The sequence below is a fragment of the Hyperoodon ampullatus genome (genome assembly GCF_949752795.1).
Source record: "Hyperoodon ampullatus genome assembly, chromosome: 14".
In the NCBI taxonomy this organism is placed as follows: Eukaryota; Metazoa; Chordata; class Mammalia; order Artiodactyla; family Ziphiidae; genus Hyperoodon; species Hyperoodon ampullatus.
This window is the reverse complement of record NC_136927.1, coordinates 70,883,389-70,898,607: the sequence shown is the minus strand read 5'-3', so window position 1 is coordinate 70,898,607 and position 15,219 is coordinate 70,883,389. Positions and strand designations below refer to the sequence as shown.

Sequence of the window (15,219 nt, the reverse complement as noted above, 5' to 3'; positions counted from 1 at the left end):
ACACCACCTTGCACGCAGCACACAATGGGGACTCGGGCAGCACATGCTGAACCGAACTGAGTTGGTTCCTTCCATTGCTCCTTGACTTTGACTCTGGCTGAGTGGATGTGGCAGCCCTGACAGCCATCCCCTCGAGGGGTCTGCTGGCCCAAGTTGCCATATCTGGTATTCATTGCCTGAGTGCTAACCTCTGGCAAAAGGCATTTTCCTGGATAGACAATCCAAAGTTGAGTAAGGATGTGACTGCGGTCAGAGCCAAGATGCACTTTGGTATTTTATAGGCAACAAAGGAAATTGCTTTAAATGCAAGTGAATCTCTGCCACACCAGTACTAATAACAGCACCCATTTCTACCAGGTTCTTATCATCACAATGCATTCTGAGAGCCTTTAAGGATAAGAGGCCAGGGGTGGAGGTTAAGAGCTTGCTCAAGGTCACACAGCTAGAATCCAGTTCTCTGCCCACCTTCTCCCTCTGTCTAGGAAGTAGATTGTGCAGACAGGCCAAAGTCTCTGCTAGATGCTATCTTAATGAGTGATACTGGACTCTGTGCTGTGGTTAGAGTCAAGGGCTCACGAGAACCAAAGTTGTGACATGAATTCAGTCCTTATAGAGGCCACATTGAATCCAGGGCTTTCTGCTCACTAGCTTATGATCTTAGGTAAATTATTTACCCATTCTGATGTCTGTAAAATGGGATGATGCCAACCCGCAAGAGTGTGACAACTGATGTGAATTGTCTATCTGTCAGGGTCCCATTGGGAGACAGAGGGTCACTCAAAGGGAATTTAATAAGAGTAGGAACAGGATTAAAGGAAACTAAAGCGGGAGGCAAAGTGGCAGGAGTTCAGTATCCCCAGGCTAGAACCAGCAGGAAGCTCTCAAGCTCCTGAGAACAGGGAGAGTAGCTGTCAGCAGGGGGCTGCCTGATTGGAGCTGTAGCCTTTGATGGAAAGTCAAGGCCAAGCCATGGTGACCTGATAGGGAGAGACCCAAAAGAACATACACCCCAACCTCCCAGTGGCCTCTGAGCTTCTGCTTCTTCTCCACATTGACCAAACCCAGCCAGCAGCTGGAGGGCATGGAAGCCCGTGGTGTCGTCCATATGACCAAACCCAACTAGCAGCTGGAGGGCATGGAAGCCCGTGGTGTCGTCCATATGACCAAACCCAACTAGCAGCTGGAGGGCATGGAAGCCCGTGGTGTCGTCCATATGACCAAACCCAACTAGCAGCTGGAGGGCATGGAAGCCCGTGGTGTCGTCCATATGACCAAACCCAACTAGCAGCTGGAGGGCATGGAAGCCCGTGGTGTCGTCCATATGACCAAACCCAACTAGCAGCTGGAGGGCATGGAAGCCCGTGGTGTCGTCCATATGACCAAACCCAACTAGCAGCTGGAGAGCATGGAAGCCCGTGGTGTCGTCCATATGACCAAACCCAACTAGCAGCTGGAGGGCATGGAAGCCCGTGGTGTCGTCCATATGACCAAACCCAACTAGCAGCTGGAGGGCATGGAAGCCCGTGGTGTCGTCCATGTGACCAAACCCAACTAGCAGCTGGAGAGCATGGAAGCCCGTGGTGTCGTCCATACAGGTCAACCTCCCAGGGCACGAGCAGAGCAGGGAAGGGAATAGAGAGTCAGTGGAGGGACAGAGAAGACACCAAGCATGAGCTCCCTTTAGCACAGTGTGAGCAGTACGGGGTGGAGGGGAGGGGGCTCACATCAGCTGTGACCCCCTGTACACTCCAGCAAAGTCAAAATTCCCAGGGTCTCTGTGGGGAGTCCGGGCAGACACACCCTAGGTAGCTGTCTAGGGCTCACCCCTTGGCCCTGGTTTCCACCCAGTGCAAATCTTCCTTGCACTCCAGAGGGCTGACTGCCCATGCTAGAATCATTTATCCACAATTGGATCTTGATGATTCATTAAAACAGCTCCATGTGGATAATGAGCTAGATGGGGCCAGCCCTGTGTAGGCCTCCAGAGGCCGCGGTTCTCCTCCTGTCTGAACCATCCCTCCGGCACATTTGTTTGCACACCCGAGAATGTATTGGACACTTGAATCTGTTATAAATTACCAGTCTGGAAATAAATATCGTCTCTGGGTCCCCAGTAAGTAACAGATGCATGAGCGTGGAGCGAGATAAACGCATGTTGGATGCAAACCTCTTTCCCATTGCTCACAGGCAGCTGGAGGCAGGCCCAGTGCCGGTTTGCAGTCCATGTATGCATGCTGTGTAGGTGGGACTTAAGCGAACTCAAAGTTCTTTTAAGGTTATAGGAAGTTTTCTGTACCCGCTCTTGGGAAATCCCCAGAGCAGCCCCAACTGAGCAGTACATTTCCTTTCATCTCCATTGCTGAAGAGTCAGGTGGTTAGAATGCTTTCTCTTGGGGACTGCGTGGGTTCCTGGAGGCCAGAGAGGGTCTCTTGACTCGGATGCCACGTGTGGACAGGAACGCAGCATGCATGCGTTCATTCTGTATGCATTTATCAGGGCTGACTGCCCAGGTAGACTTCTCCATGCTGGGGACACAGCCATGAGCAAGCCCATTACAGCCCTGCCCTGCTGGAGCTTTCATTTGACTGGGAAAACAGACGATAAGCATGTAGCTAAACAAAGACTTTGGTGGTGAGTGCCCTGGAGAAAAGTAAACCAGAGAAAGCAGAAAGAGCCAAGGATGTCAGGGTGGGCAGGTAAGGGCTGTCTGTGGAGGTGACTGCTGTCCCAGCAGAAGCCTGGATGGAAGTGGGGAGCAAAGCACTTGGTTATGTGGGGACAGGCACAGCAGGCATGGGTAGGGGCCAGTGCTAAGGCCTATAGGTGGAAACATGATGGCTGCCTCTGAAGAAGAGCAAGACAGCCAGTGAGCCATGGGGAGGGTGGTAGGAAAACTGAGAATATTGCTGAAGGGATGAAATGGGAATAACAGGGATGTTGAGATGCCCAAACTAGGCTTAAGGGGCCAGTTCAACTGCAGTGACCTCAGAGCACACTTCTCTGGCCTCCTGGCACATCTTCCTCTTGGTGGCCCTTATCCCAGTTTGTTGATATCTACAAGCTGCTCAGAATCTGAGCCCACATCCATCAGGTCCACTTTTGTACTTCCAGTGCCTTGTACAGAGTAGTAGATGCTCAGTTAATACCTGTCAATTGAATATTGAAGGACTGAGTGAGCAAACGAATGAACAAAATAGTGAAGCCAAGTCATCTCACTCCCACAGTTCAAATGTGAATTTCTTGCTCAGAATTTCATCCCATTGACATTGAAGTGTGTTAGAATCTTCCAAATCCCATGCATTTTGTCTTTTGCCTTTTGTCTGCCAATTAAGGCCTTAAGGGAATGCCCCAGCCTCACCTCAGAGACATATTCATGCATGTATGCCACCGACCAGTCTCTGCTGAAAACTATACCCAGCTCTGGGTGGCCTGTCCCATGGCCCAGAAGGAGAAAGTATTAAAAAAAAAAACAAAAAACTTGTTGCAACATGCATTGTAAGGGTGTTAATTGGGCATCTACCAAGCCCTGCAGGGCTTAGGAGGAAGGAAGGCTCATTTGAAGTGCAGTGTGGGAAGCTGGGGCATAGGGTACATGGAAGGGCCCGGAGAGGGACAACTGGAAATGAGGCTGAAGATGAGGATGGAGACAGGGGATTCGTCCCAAGCTAAGGCGTTTGGACATTATTGTACAGGCAGCGGGGAGCCACTGCAGGCTTTTAAGTGGGGAAACAACATAATCAGATGTACACTGGGGAGTTCACTCTGGCAGGAAGCAGATGGGCTCTGGGACTGGACTGGAGGCAGGGAGGCCAGCATGAGGCTATTGTCTTGGCCCAGATCAGGGAGGATGAGGGCTGTAAGAAGGCATGATGTGGGGATGACAGGAGAGGATGGACTTGAGAAACCGCATCTTTCCACACTGTAGGGTACTGTTTTCTATTCCCAAGCCTACTCAAGAAGACTCCCATAGTCTGATTCTTCCTGTGAGCCTGGGAAGCCCTGTCCATCTTAACTCAAAGGAACAGAGAGCTCTTTGTCCCTCTCGTCTTCCCTCCTACCTCTCACGGCTCAGAGAAGGGCTCAGTTACTACATTTATAGGCAGAGCAGGAAAGCAAAGGGGAGGGGAGGGGAGGGCTTCCCATCTCAGGATCTCCCTGTTGGCCAAAACAGACTTTTAATCATGGTAGGCACTCAATGAATGCTTTCCAGATACACAACAAAATAACAATAATAGCAAAGACATATATGTTAAATCCTAGACCAGTGCCTGATACATAGTAACTGTCATATATTAACTCACAACCCTAACAGCAAGGCTGTAATGTAAATGGTGTTATCCCCATTTAACAGCAAAAATTAATTGAGGCACAAGGAGGTTAAGTAACCTGCCCCAGACCACACAGCCTAAAAGGGACGGAGCCAGGATTCACACCCAGGCAGTTTAAATTCAGAGTCCGTGCATAAAACCACCGTGCTATGCCGCCTTTCTTTTCTTTTTTTTTTTATGTTGTTGAAATGTAGTTGGTTTACAATGTTGTGTTAATTTCTGCTGAACAGCACAATGATTCTGTTATACACATATATATACATTCTTTGTCATATTCTTTTCCATTATAGTTTAGCACAGGATTTTTTTTTTAAGTTTGCATTTTCTGTAGGAATTTGTAAGAGTAGCTGACCGTTGAAATTGGAACTCTTTTTTTTTTTTTTTATGGCTGTGTTGGGTCTTTGTTTCTGTGCGAGGGCTTTCTCTAGTTGTGGCAAGCGGGGGCCACTCTTCATCGCGGTGCGCAGGCCTCTCACTATCGCGGCCTCTCTTGTTGCGGAGCACAGGCTCCAGATGCTCAGGCTCAGTAATTGTGGCTCACAGGCCTAGTTGCTCCAAGGCATGTGGGATCTTCCCAGACCAGGGCTCGAACCCGTGTCCCCTGCATTAGCAGGCAGATTCTCAACCACTGCACCACCAGGGAAGCCCAGTTTATCACAGGGTATTGAATATAGTTCCCTGTGCTATACACTAGGACCTTGTTGTTTCTATATATACTAGTTTGCATCTGCTAATCCCAAACTCCCAATCCATCCCTCCCCACGCCCTCTCCCCCTTGGCAACCACAAGTCTGTCCTCTATGTCTGTGAGTCTGTTTCTGTTTCATAAATAAGTTCATTTGTGTCATATTTTAGATTCCACATATAAGTGATATCATATGGTATTTGTCTTTCTCTTTCTGACTTACTTCACTCAGTATGATAATCTCTAGGTCCATCCATGTCACTGCAAATGGCATTATTTCATTCTTTTTATGGCCAAGTAGTAGTCCATTGTATATATGTACCACATCTTCTTTATCCATTCATCTGTCAATGGACATTTAGGTTGTTTCCATGTCCTGGCTATTGTGAATAGTGCTGCTATGAACATAGGGGTGCGTGTATCTCTTTGAATTATAATTTTGTCCAGATATATGCCCAAGAGTGGGATTGCTGGATCATATGGCAACTCTAGTTTTTTTTTTTGAGGAACCTCCATACTGTTTTCCACAGTGGCTGCACCAATTTACATTCCCACTAACAGTGTAGGAGGCTTCCCTTTTCTCCACACCCTCGCCAGCATGTTATTTGGAGACTTTTTAATGATGGCCATTCTGACCAGTGTGAGATGGTACCCCATTGTGGTTTTGATTTGCATTTCTCTAATATGTTGCCTTTCTGGTTGATCTCTCAGCAGCTTGTTTATTGGGCATTTGCTCTGAGATTCACACGGTGCTAGGCTCCACAGAAAATTTTTTAAAACTTAGGAGGCAGTGTTTGTCCTCAAGAAGCTGACAACCTCACTAAGAAGACAGGACCACTCAAACAAAGAGTTTAGGTGGGGCTGTTGATTCCTGGTGGTTAATCCAACAGTTGTAGCCATGACACTGGCCTTGGGTTGTCACTGACAGTCAACCCAGGTGTTCCTAGAGTATGCCAGGTAATTATTACCAAGTACCTACTAAATATTTATGGAGCAAGTGGAAGTCTGAGGTAGAGAGATGTACAGGGGACTTAGACATGAATCTTTGAATCAGAAAGTGGATCCAGAACTTCTGAGACACCATCATGTCTGTTTCTCCACGAACCATGCAGATGACTTTTCTGGTTGATTTCCTAAAGAAGAGGATCTTGAGGCAGCTCATCCTCCTCAGCAGAACACAAAGACTCATCAGCAACCTTTAAGACAAAAATAGGTGTTCATCAGACTTTCGGGTTTGTTTTCTCCTGAGATTGTTAACTATAAAAGAAAGTGGAGTTTCAGGACTTTCCAATACCCTCTCCACCAACAGGCTCCATAATTGGCATCTATATATTTTTTAAATTTATCCTTTCATTCATATGTTTACTCATTCAATAAATACTAATTACATTCAATGTTATGTACTAAGTGCAGATCTGTCTCCAAAACTTGAACTTCTACCCAGTGTGATATACTTCCTCTCTGTAACAAGAAAGGGGACCCTCCATGTAGGACATGCCCAGACAAAAGAGAAGGTTGTCCTCAACCGTTCCCCAATGATTAGGATGATGGGGCACCAGAGTAACCACACATCAGAGCCCAGCAGGGCCTACTGAAGACTCTGTAATGTACAGGGAAATCAGAAACTGATCTCTGAATCTGAAAGTGGCTTTATCAGTCTCTAGGGCACACCTACCTGGGGTCCCCCCCTTCAATGAAAGGAACTTCAGTTCCAAGCCCAGCCATGTAGCACAGAGAGGCGGTGTGGCATCTTTTTCTAATTGTTACTGATGCAAGGAGCCAGCAAGGTGATTGTTTTCTTTCAGGTGCCCTACGGGGCCTTGCACAGTGTCCTGCATGTAATCACGGCTCAGGAAAGACCTGGTGGTGGTTGATATCCCACAGAAACCTGAAGATTCCTTCTCCACCTTTTTCTGGGTGCATAGCCGTAACTGATGGCCATCTGATTTTTGCTCCCAGTCTGTAGCTCCAAGGCAAGCCTGTACGGGCCGCTCACAAGGAGCTATAATAATAGCTAACATTTAGTGATGGACAAAGCACTTTACATGCATTATCTTATTTAATCTTTGCCACTTCTCTGGGAAATGTCTAATGCTGGTTTCATTTTGCTTATGAAGAGACCAAGCCTTGGAAAGGATAATTGTTAGTATTGTGCTGTTTGTAAGATTCACTGTACTTTTCTTTTGTCATCCAGGGGTACCATCGACCTCGGCACTACATTGCTACTCAAGGTAAGTGCCCTCCTTTTCCTCTAAAGGGCCCTTGCCTTACACTGGAGGAGAGGAATGAGCTTCTACCAGCCAAGAAGTCATATAGGGGCAGGGCTGGAGAGCCTCCCGAGGTCTCGAGATTGTTCATTTGTTTGGGAAGGAAGGAGGTGACAGGTTCAGCTATGGGGGGAGGGACGTGAGGGAGAGAGGAAGGAGGTGTCACTAGGAAATGGTCAAGAGAGATGGGCCCTGGACCAAAAGCATCAGCCTCAGGCAGCCATCAATATCCACCATCTGGAACTGGAGCTTTTGGTGCCTTATCTCCTCGATGGGTGTGTTCATCATCTCCTCGAAAGGGAGAGAGAGGCAGCCGACATTCCTAGAAAGCAACTTACCAGGATGTTATCAGAAGACTTAAAAATGACTATACCTCTCAAACTCTGCTGGGAGGAAATCCTGTAGATGATTATATATACGTGGACAGTGACACATATAATGAGATACCCTTCACAGTGTTATCTAATAGGAAAAAAAGGTGAAAAATCTTAAATGCCCATCAATTGGTAGATTGGTTAAAGTGTGACACCTCCATATTATGGAAAATTATGTAGCTATGAAAAATGTCATGGCAGGTAAGAGATTTTAAGGGCATGGGAAAATACGTATAATAGATAGAACGCTTATTATAGCAAATACAATATATATATACACATATATGTATATTTATACAGAAAATGGCATTCAAACTTTTGTAGCAGATACACTTATTACTCTTGTAATTTTAAAAATGATGGAGGCCCAGGACATTGAAAGAGAAATTTCCAAGGAAATTGCTTTGGACTCTCAGATTCTGTCTCCCATTTCTTGTCTATTTTTCTTCCCTCCTTTCTGTCCAGGCTCCAGACAAGTGCCTTTGTCAGGCTCAGAATCAGGCATCTTCTGTCTGTGCTCTCAGCATCTGACTCCCGGCAGCTGCTCTGCCCTCCCACCCCACCCCCACCCCAATTTCCTTCCCGTCTCTCACTGAGGTTCTGGAGCCCAATTTTTGAAAACTCCCTTAAGCTATGTCATTCACCCCTAATATAAGGTGATGGGTTGGCAGGAAAGTGGGGCTGGTGGAAAGGGTCTGAGCAGGAGGACGACGAAGAGGAGAAGCTGCGGGCATTTCCAGGGGACGCTGCAGACCCTGCTAGCTGGAGTGCGGCTTTTCTCGTGCGCACTCTGACCTCACGCGCTTCAGTCCCCAGTCTCCGCTGCTTGTGTCCCAATAGGAATCGCTGACCTCACTCTTGCTCACCCATCCGGAGCCTTGACCGACCAGCCAGGAGGGACAAGCCTCTTGTCTGCTTCCTTGCAATTGCAATCTGACCCTGACACCTTCTCTGTTGGCAGGTCCCATGCAGGAGACCGTAAAGGACTTCTGGAGAATGATCTGGCAGGAGAACTCGGCCAGCATCGTCATGGTCACAAACCTCGTGGAAGTGGGCAGGGTAAGCCCCTCCTGTGGGTAGCTGGATGGAGTTTGCTGGCTGGCGTTCCACTCCCCAGCATCTCTCTGTGCCAAGCGCCTCCCATTCCACGTTTCACCCTCACGGCACCTACGAGGGAGAAATCCTCCCTCCTGTTCATAGTCAAGGAACGTCTTTTCCCATCAAAACCCTCTCACCCCTTTCTCCACCCTCACTCTCCGCTGATGACGTCATCTCATAGACTGAGGAAATTACAGCCATCAGACGTGAAAGCTGATCTTCACACTGCAAAGCTGCATCCTACTTGTGTCTACAACCATCTTCTCATTCTTCTTCTCTATTATCAGGCTGAACCATAAGACATGGCTGTTTTTGTTGACCCCAAATGGTAGAATATCAGCTATTTCTTATGGCGCAGGCTAATGTGATAGGAGAAGTGACTCTTGCCCTTTCAAAGGCAATTCCTAGTGCGTTGAGTCACAGATTCCGCTCAAGAATTTCTCATTCTCCCCCTCTCACTTGGAAAGTAATTCTCTTTCCCGTTGCTAGATTATGTCCCTCAGCCTACAGACATCCTGAGTACCTTCCCCCTTAGAAATATAAAGCAGGCAAACAAAACTGCTTCTCCTGTCCCTGCTTTTCCGCCAGACTCTGAGATCTCACACACAGGCTCTGCTGCTTCACTTCCGTTCCCTTCCACCCACTGCAGTGTAGCTGCTCCCTCCATCCCACCCACAGTGATTCGTCAGTATCCCCAGCACCCTTCATGGTGACAAATCCATAGCCATTTCTCTCTTCTCATTGTACTCAACCTCTCAGCAGCATCTGACCCTTTGTTCCTCGAAACCTTGACATTCTTCTGGGTTTAGACCTTGGTCTCTCACTCTGCTCTGTCTCGACTCTCTCCTGTGTGCTCCTTGGCTACTCCTAGGGCTTAGAAATGGGACGGCTCTTCCCAGCTTTTGCTTTCACCTACTTGGTAAACTCTGTCATGGGGGTGGGTGGGTGCTGGGTGCACAGACACTAGAATCAAGAGGGCCTCTCTACTTATCACATGAGCTAACTAAAGACAGGGCAGGTAAGTTTTTCTTCTGGCAAGAACCAGATAATCCATTAAAATAGAGAGTCCTGGCCTCCAAGATAATGGGAAGGGGGAGAATCTGGGCTGTCAGTCATGGTTCAGCAAAGGGCTTTGGACATCTCGTGGCCTAACAGGAACTGAGGGCCAGAAGAGACTTTGGCCTTGAGCCCACTCTTGTTTAGTCCATTGCCCAGTTTTGCAGATGAGGAAACAGACCCAGAGGAGTGGAGGGAATACCCTGAAGTCACCCGGCCACGATCTCTGACTCCTGGCTCTCGTCCTAGTGGTCATGGTCCCCCTACTCAAGACTACGCCCCAGGGACTCAGGCCCAGGGAGCAGCTACCGTGGACAAAATGTCCAGCCCAGGATTTAAGAATTCATAGGCACATTCCAGCCTGTTCTATAACATGACCCCTCACTGGAGACAGATTCCCTTGATTGTGAATCTAATTCGAATTGGGAGAGGGGACAGGAGAGCAATTTCTTCATGAAACTCCTGCCAGGAGCGAAGCTCTGTGCCAGACACTGTTGTGCGTTATGCATTACTTCACTTTGTATCTCACAGCAGTTGTACAAGGCGATGTTCCTGGTCATTATTCAGACGGCCTGGCTTTGCATCCTGGCTCCATCCCTTACTGACAGTTGACCTTGGGCAATTTCCTTAGCCTCCCTTTGCTTCTGATTCCTCATCTGTAAAATGGGGCTAATAATAATATCTACTTCATCATCAGGGTGTGGTGATAAGTCATAATTAAAGGAATCCGTGTAAAGTATTTGTAGAACACTTAGTAAAGAGAGCTAGACACTGTAAGCAGTTAGTAAGTGTTAGCTCTCATTATTCATAGGAAGCTGAGGCTCAGAGAGGTTTCAGTACTTTCTGGAAGCTACTCAGCTACAGCGTGTTAGAACGAAGCAATGCATCCGTTTGCCTCCAAACCCTGTTGCACTAAATCAGCATTTCCCTAAGTGGGTTCCATGGGATGCTAGTCTGCATGATGCTTAGCGAACAGGGGGTTCCATGGTTAAATACGTTTGGGAAATGCTGTGTACTCTTTGCCCCTTTCGGAGAGTCGAAAAGCACATTAGTGTTAGCACGTGAATGAGCTGAGCAGTCCTGTAGCAAAGTGGCCTGTTTAACTTTGTTTAATCCAGCATTTCCCAAACTCATTTGACCACAAAACCTTTTTTTGTTTGTTTTTGTTTCTTGTTTTTTACCTAACACCTATCAGCACCCAGCGGGACACACTGTGGGAAATGCCACTCTAAGCCGCTCGGCGTCCCCCGGAATGGTAATACTTTTGTTCTTTTACGGGGAAAACGATGATCTCTTTTTCCTCCTGCGGCATGTGACTCAGAACCAGGTGTGGGAGTGGCTTGTTCATGGCCTCTGCACCCGCCCCTGGGGCAGAGAGCAGCGGCAAACGTCTTCCTTTTGAGCCCAGCACCTTCCTTCCTTTTCCCAACAACGAGCCTTTTTCTCCTTCCAGCCCCCTCGTAAAATTAATGACCCTCTCCCAGCCATGTCTGCTTCCACCTCCTCACTATTCCCACCTTTTACTCTCATCTCTGCTCTGCTGATACTACTCAGCTGCCCCAGCCTATTGCAGAAAAAGAGGACTCAACCAAAGGTAGAAAACTGGCCACGTGACCGTGGACAAGTCACCAAACCTCCCGACTTGAGTATGATGTTCATCTGTACAGTGGGGAGATTGCCACCTGCCCATCTCCCCCAGACCTAGTTGATCTCTTAGTGTGGTAATGGATTTGAAAAGTACCAGGAGCTCTGCCAAAGAAGGTACCACCGTTATCCCCCGTGGCTCCAGTTCCCCTAGGAGTGAGCTGGTCCCTGTGTATTTTGCCCTCCCCGGCCAGCTGAGAATGCCTTGACTGAAAGTCCACCAAGGTCACCCTTGAGTTTATTCGGACGGGAAGCCAGATGAGATGGCCACACACGCTCAGCCGCCCACTCGTACTGTCCCCGTCCTTTCCTGCAGGTGAAGTGTGTGCGATACTGGCCCGATGACATGGAGGTCTATGGAGACATTAAAGTCACCCTGATCGAAACAGAGCCCCTGGCAGAGTATATCATCCGCACCTTCACGGTCCAGAAGGTAAGCTTCCCTGTGGCCGTGTGCAGCCTGCCCTCCAGGCAGGCCAGCTTGTTTGTTCATCCAGGACATGGCAGCGACCAAGGGGCTGCTCTGTACCCACCCTGCACTGGGCACCAGTGAGAGATTGGCAATCAGCTTGGACGTGGACCCTGCTCCAAAGGACCCCGCATCTAGCAGGAGGGACAAATAGAATTCGCCAGACAAATAGAATAATGACACATGGTAATAAAAGCCACAGAGGAAACATGCCAAGCGGGGGAGACAGAAATCCACGGGAGGATGGGGTGATCAGAGAGGACCTCCAGGAGGAGGAGGCATTTAAGCAGACAGTGAAGGATGAGAAAGAGCCAGCCAAGGGAAGAGCAGGAGGAATATTATCCCAGGAGGAGGGAAAGAACCATGCAGAGTCTGGAGGGGAAAGAAGATCTTGACATGTTCTAGGCCTGTGGTTCTCAACTGGGGGTGACTGTCTCATAGGGACATTTACCAGTGTCTGGAGACAGTTGTCAAAACCATAGCTGCCATTTTCTAAAAGTAACATCATTAATTAATTAATGAACCAAGTGGCCACAGGCCTGAGGATGCAAAAACACCAGAGACTTCAGTGCTCTGAGAACGGTGCCCTTGGGGATTGACAAGTCCTTGTGAGTGCCAAAGCAGGCACATGCATGGTGCCATTCCCGCATGCACGGTGCTGGCAGGACACACTGTTTGCTCCCAGCACTGCCCCCTCCAACCCCTGGGCTCCTAAAGGCCTATATCTGCAGACTCAGATGAAGAGCCAGGAGGGAAGGACACCCCTCTGCTACAAGGTACCTTGCTGTGATCTTAGGCTGGGTTCCTTAGACGCAGAGCCTGAGACAAGGTTTCCCTTGTACGTGGTGTATCAAGGGAGCGCTCCCAGAGAAACTTGTAAGACAGCAAGAGAAGCTGGAGAGGAAAGAGGAAGGGGCAGGGCAAGTTCAGAGTCTCTGGCAAAGTCTAGCCTAGGCCTGACCCACGGGGGCCTCTGGAGCGTAAACACACCACAGAGGTGCCCCCTTGCTTTAATCAGTCCACTGACTGACTGTGGACCAGCCACTGCGGGGTAACCTCCAGGGTGGGCCAGCTCCTGTCGGCTGAGGGCACTTCTCCAGAAAAGGGGACATGTGTGAGTCACTAGCAGCCAGCACTCCTGCAGTTGAGGCCTGGAACATAGCACCACAAACACCAGTCTCAGCTACCATACTTGCATTTGGTGCTGGGCATGAGCTGGGTGACTGGGGACCCAGACTTGGAGCCAAGGGGAGGCCTTGGGGAACTGAAGCCCACCCAGTGTGTTGAGGAGTCGTCGTCGTTTCTTAGGCTGTCTTTTTGTCTTTCTTTCAATCACCAGGGAAGCTATTACCCATAGGAAGACACCCTTCAAGGTCTCCATGGGCCTCGGAGGATTAACTCAACTTAGCCAGCCTCTCCACAGTACCCAGGCAGGTGCTCAGCAAACACCGCCTGGGTTGTCAGCTCAGAATCAGTTCCTGGTGACCCAGAAATAATAAACAGGCAGTGTTGTCTGTCCCTTGAAGAGAACACAGTCCCACCAGGAAGAGAGGACCCTTGATAAACAGTGGCAGTGCAGGTGTTGTGGGCTTGAACGAGGGCTTCCAGGGGCTGAGTTGATTTGGAGGGTGGGGTGAAAAACTCTTGAGTATTCTCGAAGCTGTTTTATCTTCTACTTCAGTTCTTCTGTCAGCGCTTTAACCCCAGCCTTTGTTCCCTCCTGCCCAGACCCCGCAGCTGCCTCCTGACAGGGTTTCTGCCTCTAGTCTTGCCCCCGGTCTTAGTTTAGGTTTCTAGGAAGCAGAGCCTGAGGCAGGGATTTGGGTGCCCTTGATGATGTGTTGAGGAAGAACCCAGGGGAGAAGGGGGGTGAGGGAGGCAGGACAGGGCGGGGAAGGAGCTGAGCAAGGATGTGGCCTGGTCCCACAGGGAGAGCTAGGGCATGAGTTACACCACAGAGTTGGACCCATCTTGAGGCAAAGGGTTCTTTGGTGCATCCATGAGAGTAACCCATTATCCTGGTTTGCCCAGGACCACCCTGGCTGCTTTAGCACTGAAAATCCCATGTCCTGGGAAACCCCTCAGCCCTGGGCAAACTGACAAAGTCGGTTGGTCACTGAATGCCAACTGCCCATCCCCCGCTCCCAGAGGAGGTGGTTCCTGTTCAGCTGAGAGCAACTCTCTGAAGAAGGGGTAATTGTTAGCTGTCCACAGCCAAGGTCAGGGTAGCTGGGGGTGGGTGCACTGGCCCAGGAAAGGGGACCTGGCACCCTCTACACAGCCCACCAACACACACCCCCAAATCCTTCCCCCACGTAGCGGCTAGTGTGATCCCCCCAAAATGCCCATCTGGTGATGCATTTCCTCTTCTGTGCAACCATCCGGGCAACCCAAAGGCCTTAAAGTGGGATACAAAGCCTTGCAGCATCCAGTACCCGCCCAGCCGCCCAGCCGCGCCCCCACCGGCCCCATCCCGCTGTCCGTCATTGCCTGTCTTCCACTCTTCTCTGGAATTGCCCTGGGCTGTTTGTGATTCTTTTCATGTACTATGCTAAGTCCTGTCCCCAGGCCTTTGCCCCAACTGCCTCTCTGCTTAGGAATCCCTCCGTCCTTCCACTGGATAATACTTAGCCTCAGTGTATCATACGATTAGGAGGACAGACTGTGGAGCCAGACAGCTAGGCTTTAGACTGTAACTTTACAGCTTACTAGTTGTGTGACCTTGGGCATGTTCCTTAGCCTTGCTTAGCCTCACTTTCCTCATCCCTAAAATGGAGATGATAATATGAGGATTGATATGGGATTAAATGAATTAATACATTGAAGAAGTCAGAAGAGTGACAGGCACAGAGTCGATGCTTAATAAACGTTAGCTATTATTTTCATTATTAATATGTTTCAAGACTCAGGTCAGGCATCCCCTCCTTCAGGAAGCCTTCTCTGATTTCTCCTCTCCCTAATGGGATTAGCTGGCACTCCTTTATGCACTTTAATGGAATTAAAGGTCCACTTAGGGGCCTGCCTCCCCCACTGGACCATGAGCTGTTCCAGGGACAGGGACTTGGCTTTTATTTCCACCTTCCTAGTGCCTAGCACAAGGCTAGGCACAGGTAACCCTCGGTGAATATCTTTTAACTGAAAAAATGAACCATCGAACACTATTCCTATTCAGCGCCTCTAATATCTGCAGGAGATCGCTAGGTAGAGAAAGGTAGGTAGGGGCAGTGCATAAGCAAAGGCTCAGAGGCATAACCTGACCATAGACTAGTCAAGAACTGCCATTTGGCCTGGAGCATGT

The 15,219-nt window shown here is 49.0% G+C and overlaps 1 protein-coding gene across 10 annotated transcripts in view; it reads left to right on the top strand.

The window, feature by feature from the left end:
* Positions 1-15,219, top strand: part of PTPRT (protein tyrosine phosphatase receptor type T) — a gene marked incomplete at both ends in the record, with an annotated part of 1,101,453 nt that overhangs the window by 1,038,059 nt on the left and 48,175 nt on the right. For 6 of the 10 annotated variants that reach the window (XM_079719321.1, XM_079719325.1, XM_079719323.1 and 3 more), the window contains 4 exons: positions 7,208-7,244; positions 8,616-8,713; positions 11,004-11,063; positions 11,769-11,885. In XM_079719321.1, coding sequence (XP_079575447.1) covers positions 7,208-7,244; positions 8,616-8,713; positions 11,004-11,063; positions 11,769-11,885 — 312 coding nt within the window. The remainder of the gene's footprint in view (positions 1-7,207; positions 7,245-8,615; positions 8,714-11,003; positions 11,064-11,768; positions 11,886-15,219) is intronic. The other 4 variants (XM_079719327.1, XM_079719326.1, XM_079719324.1 and 1 more) reach the window with 1 other exon arrangement.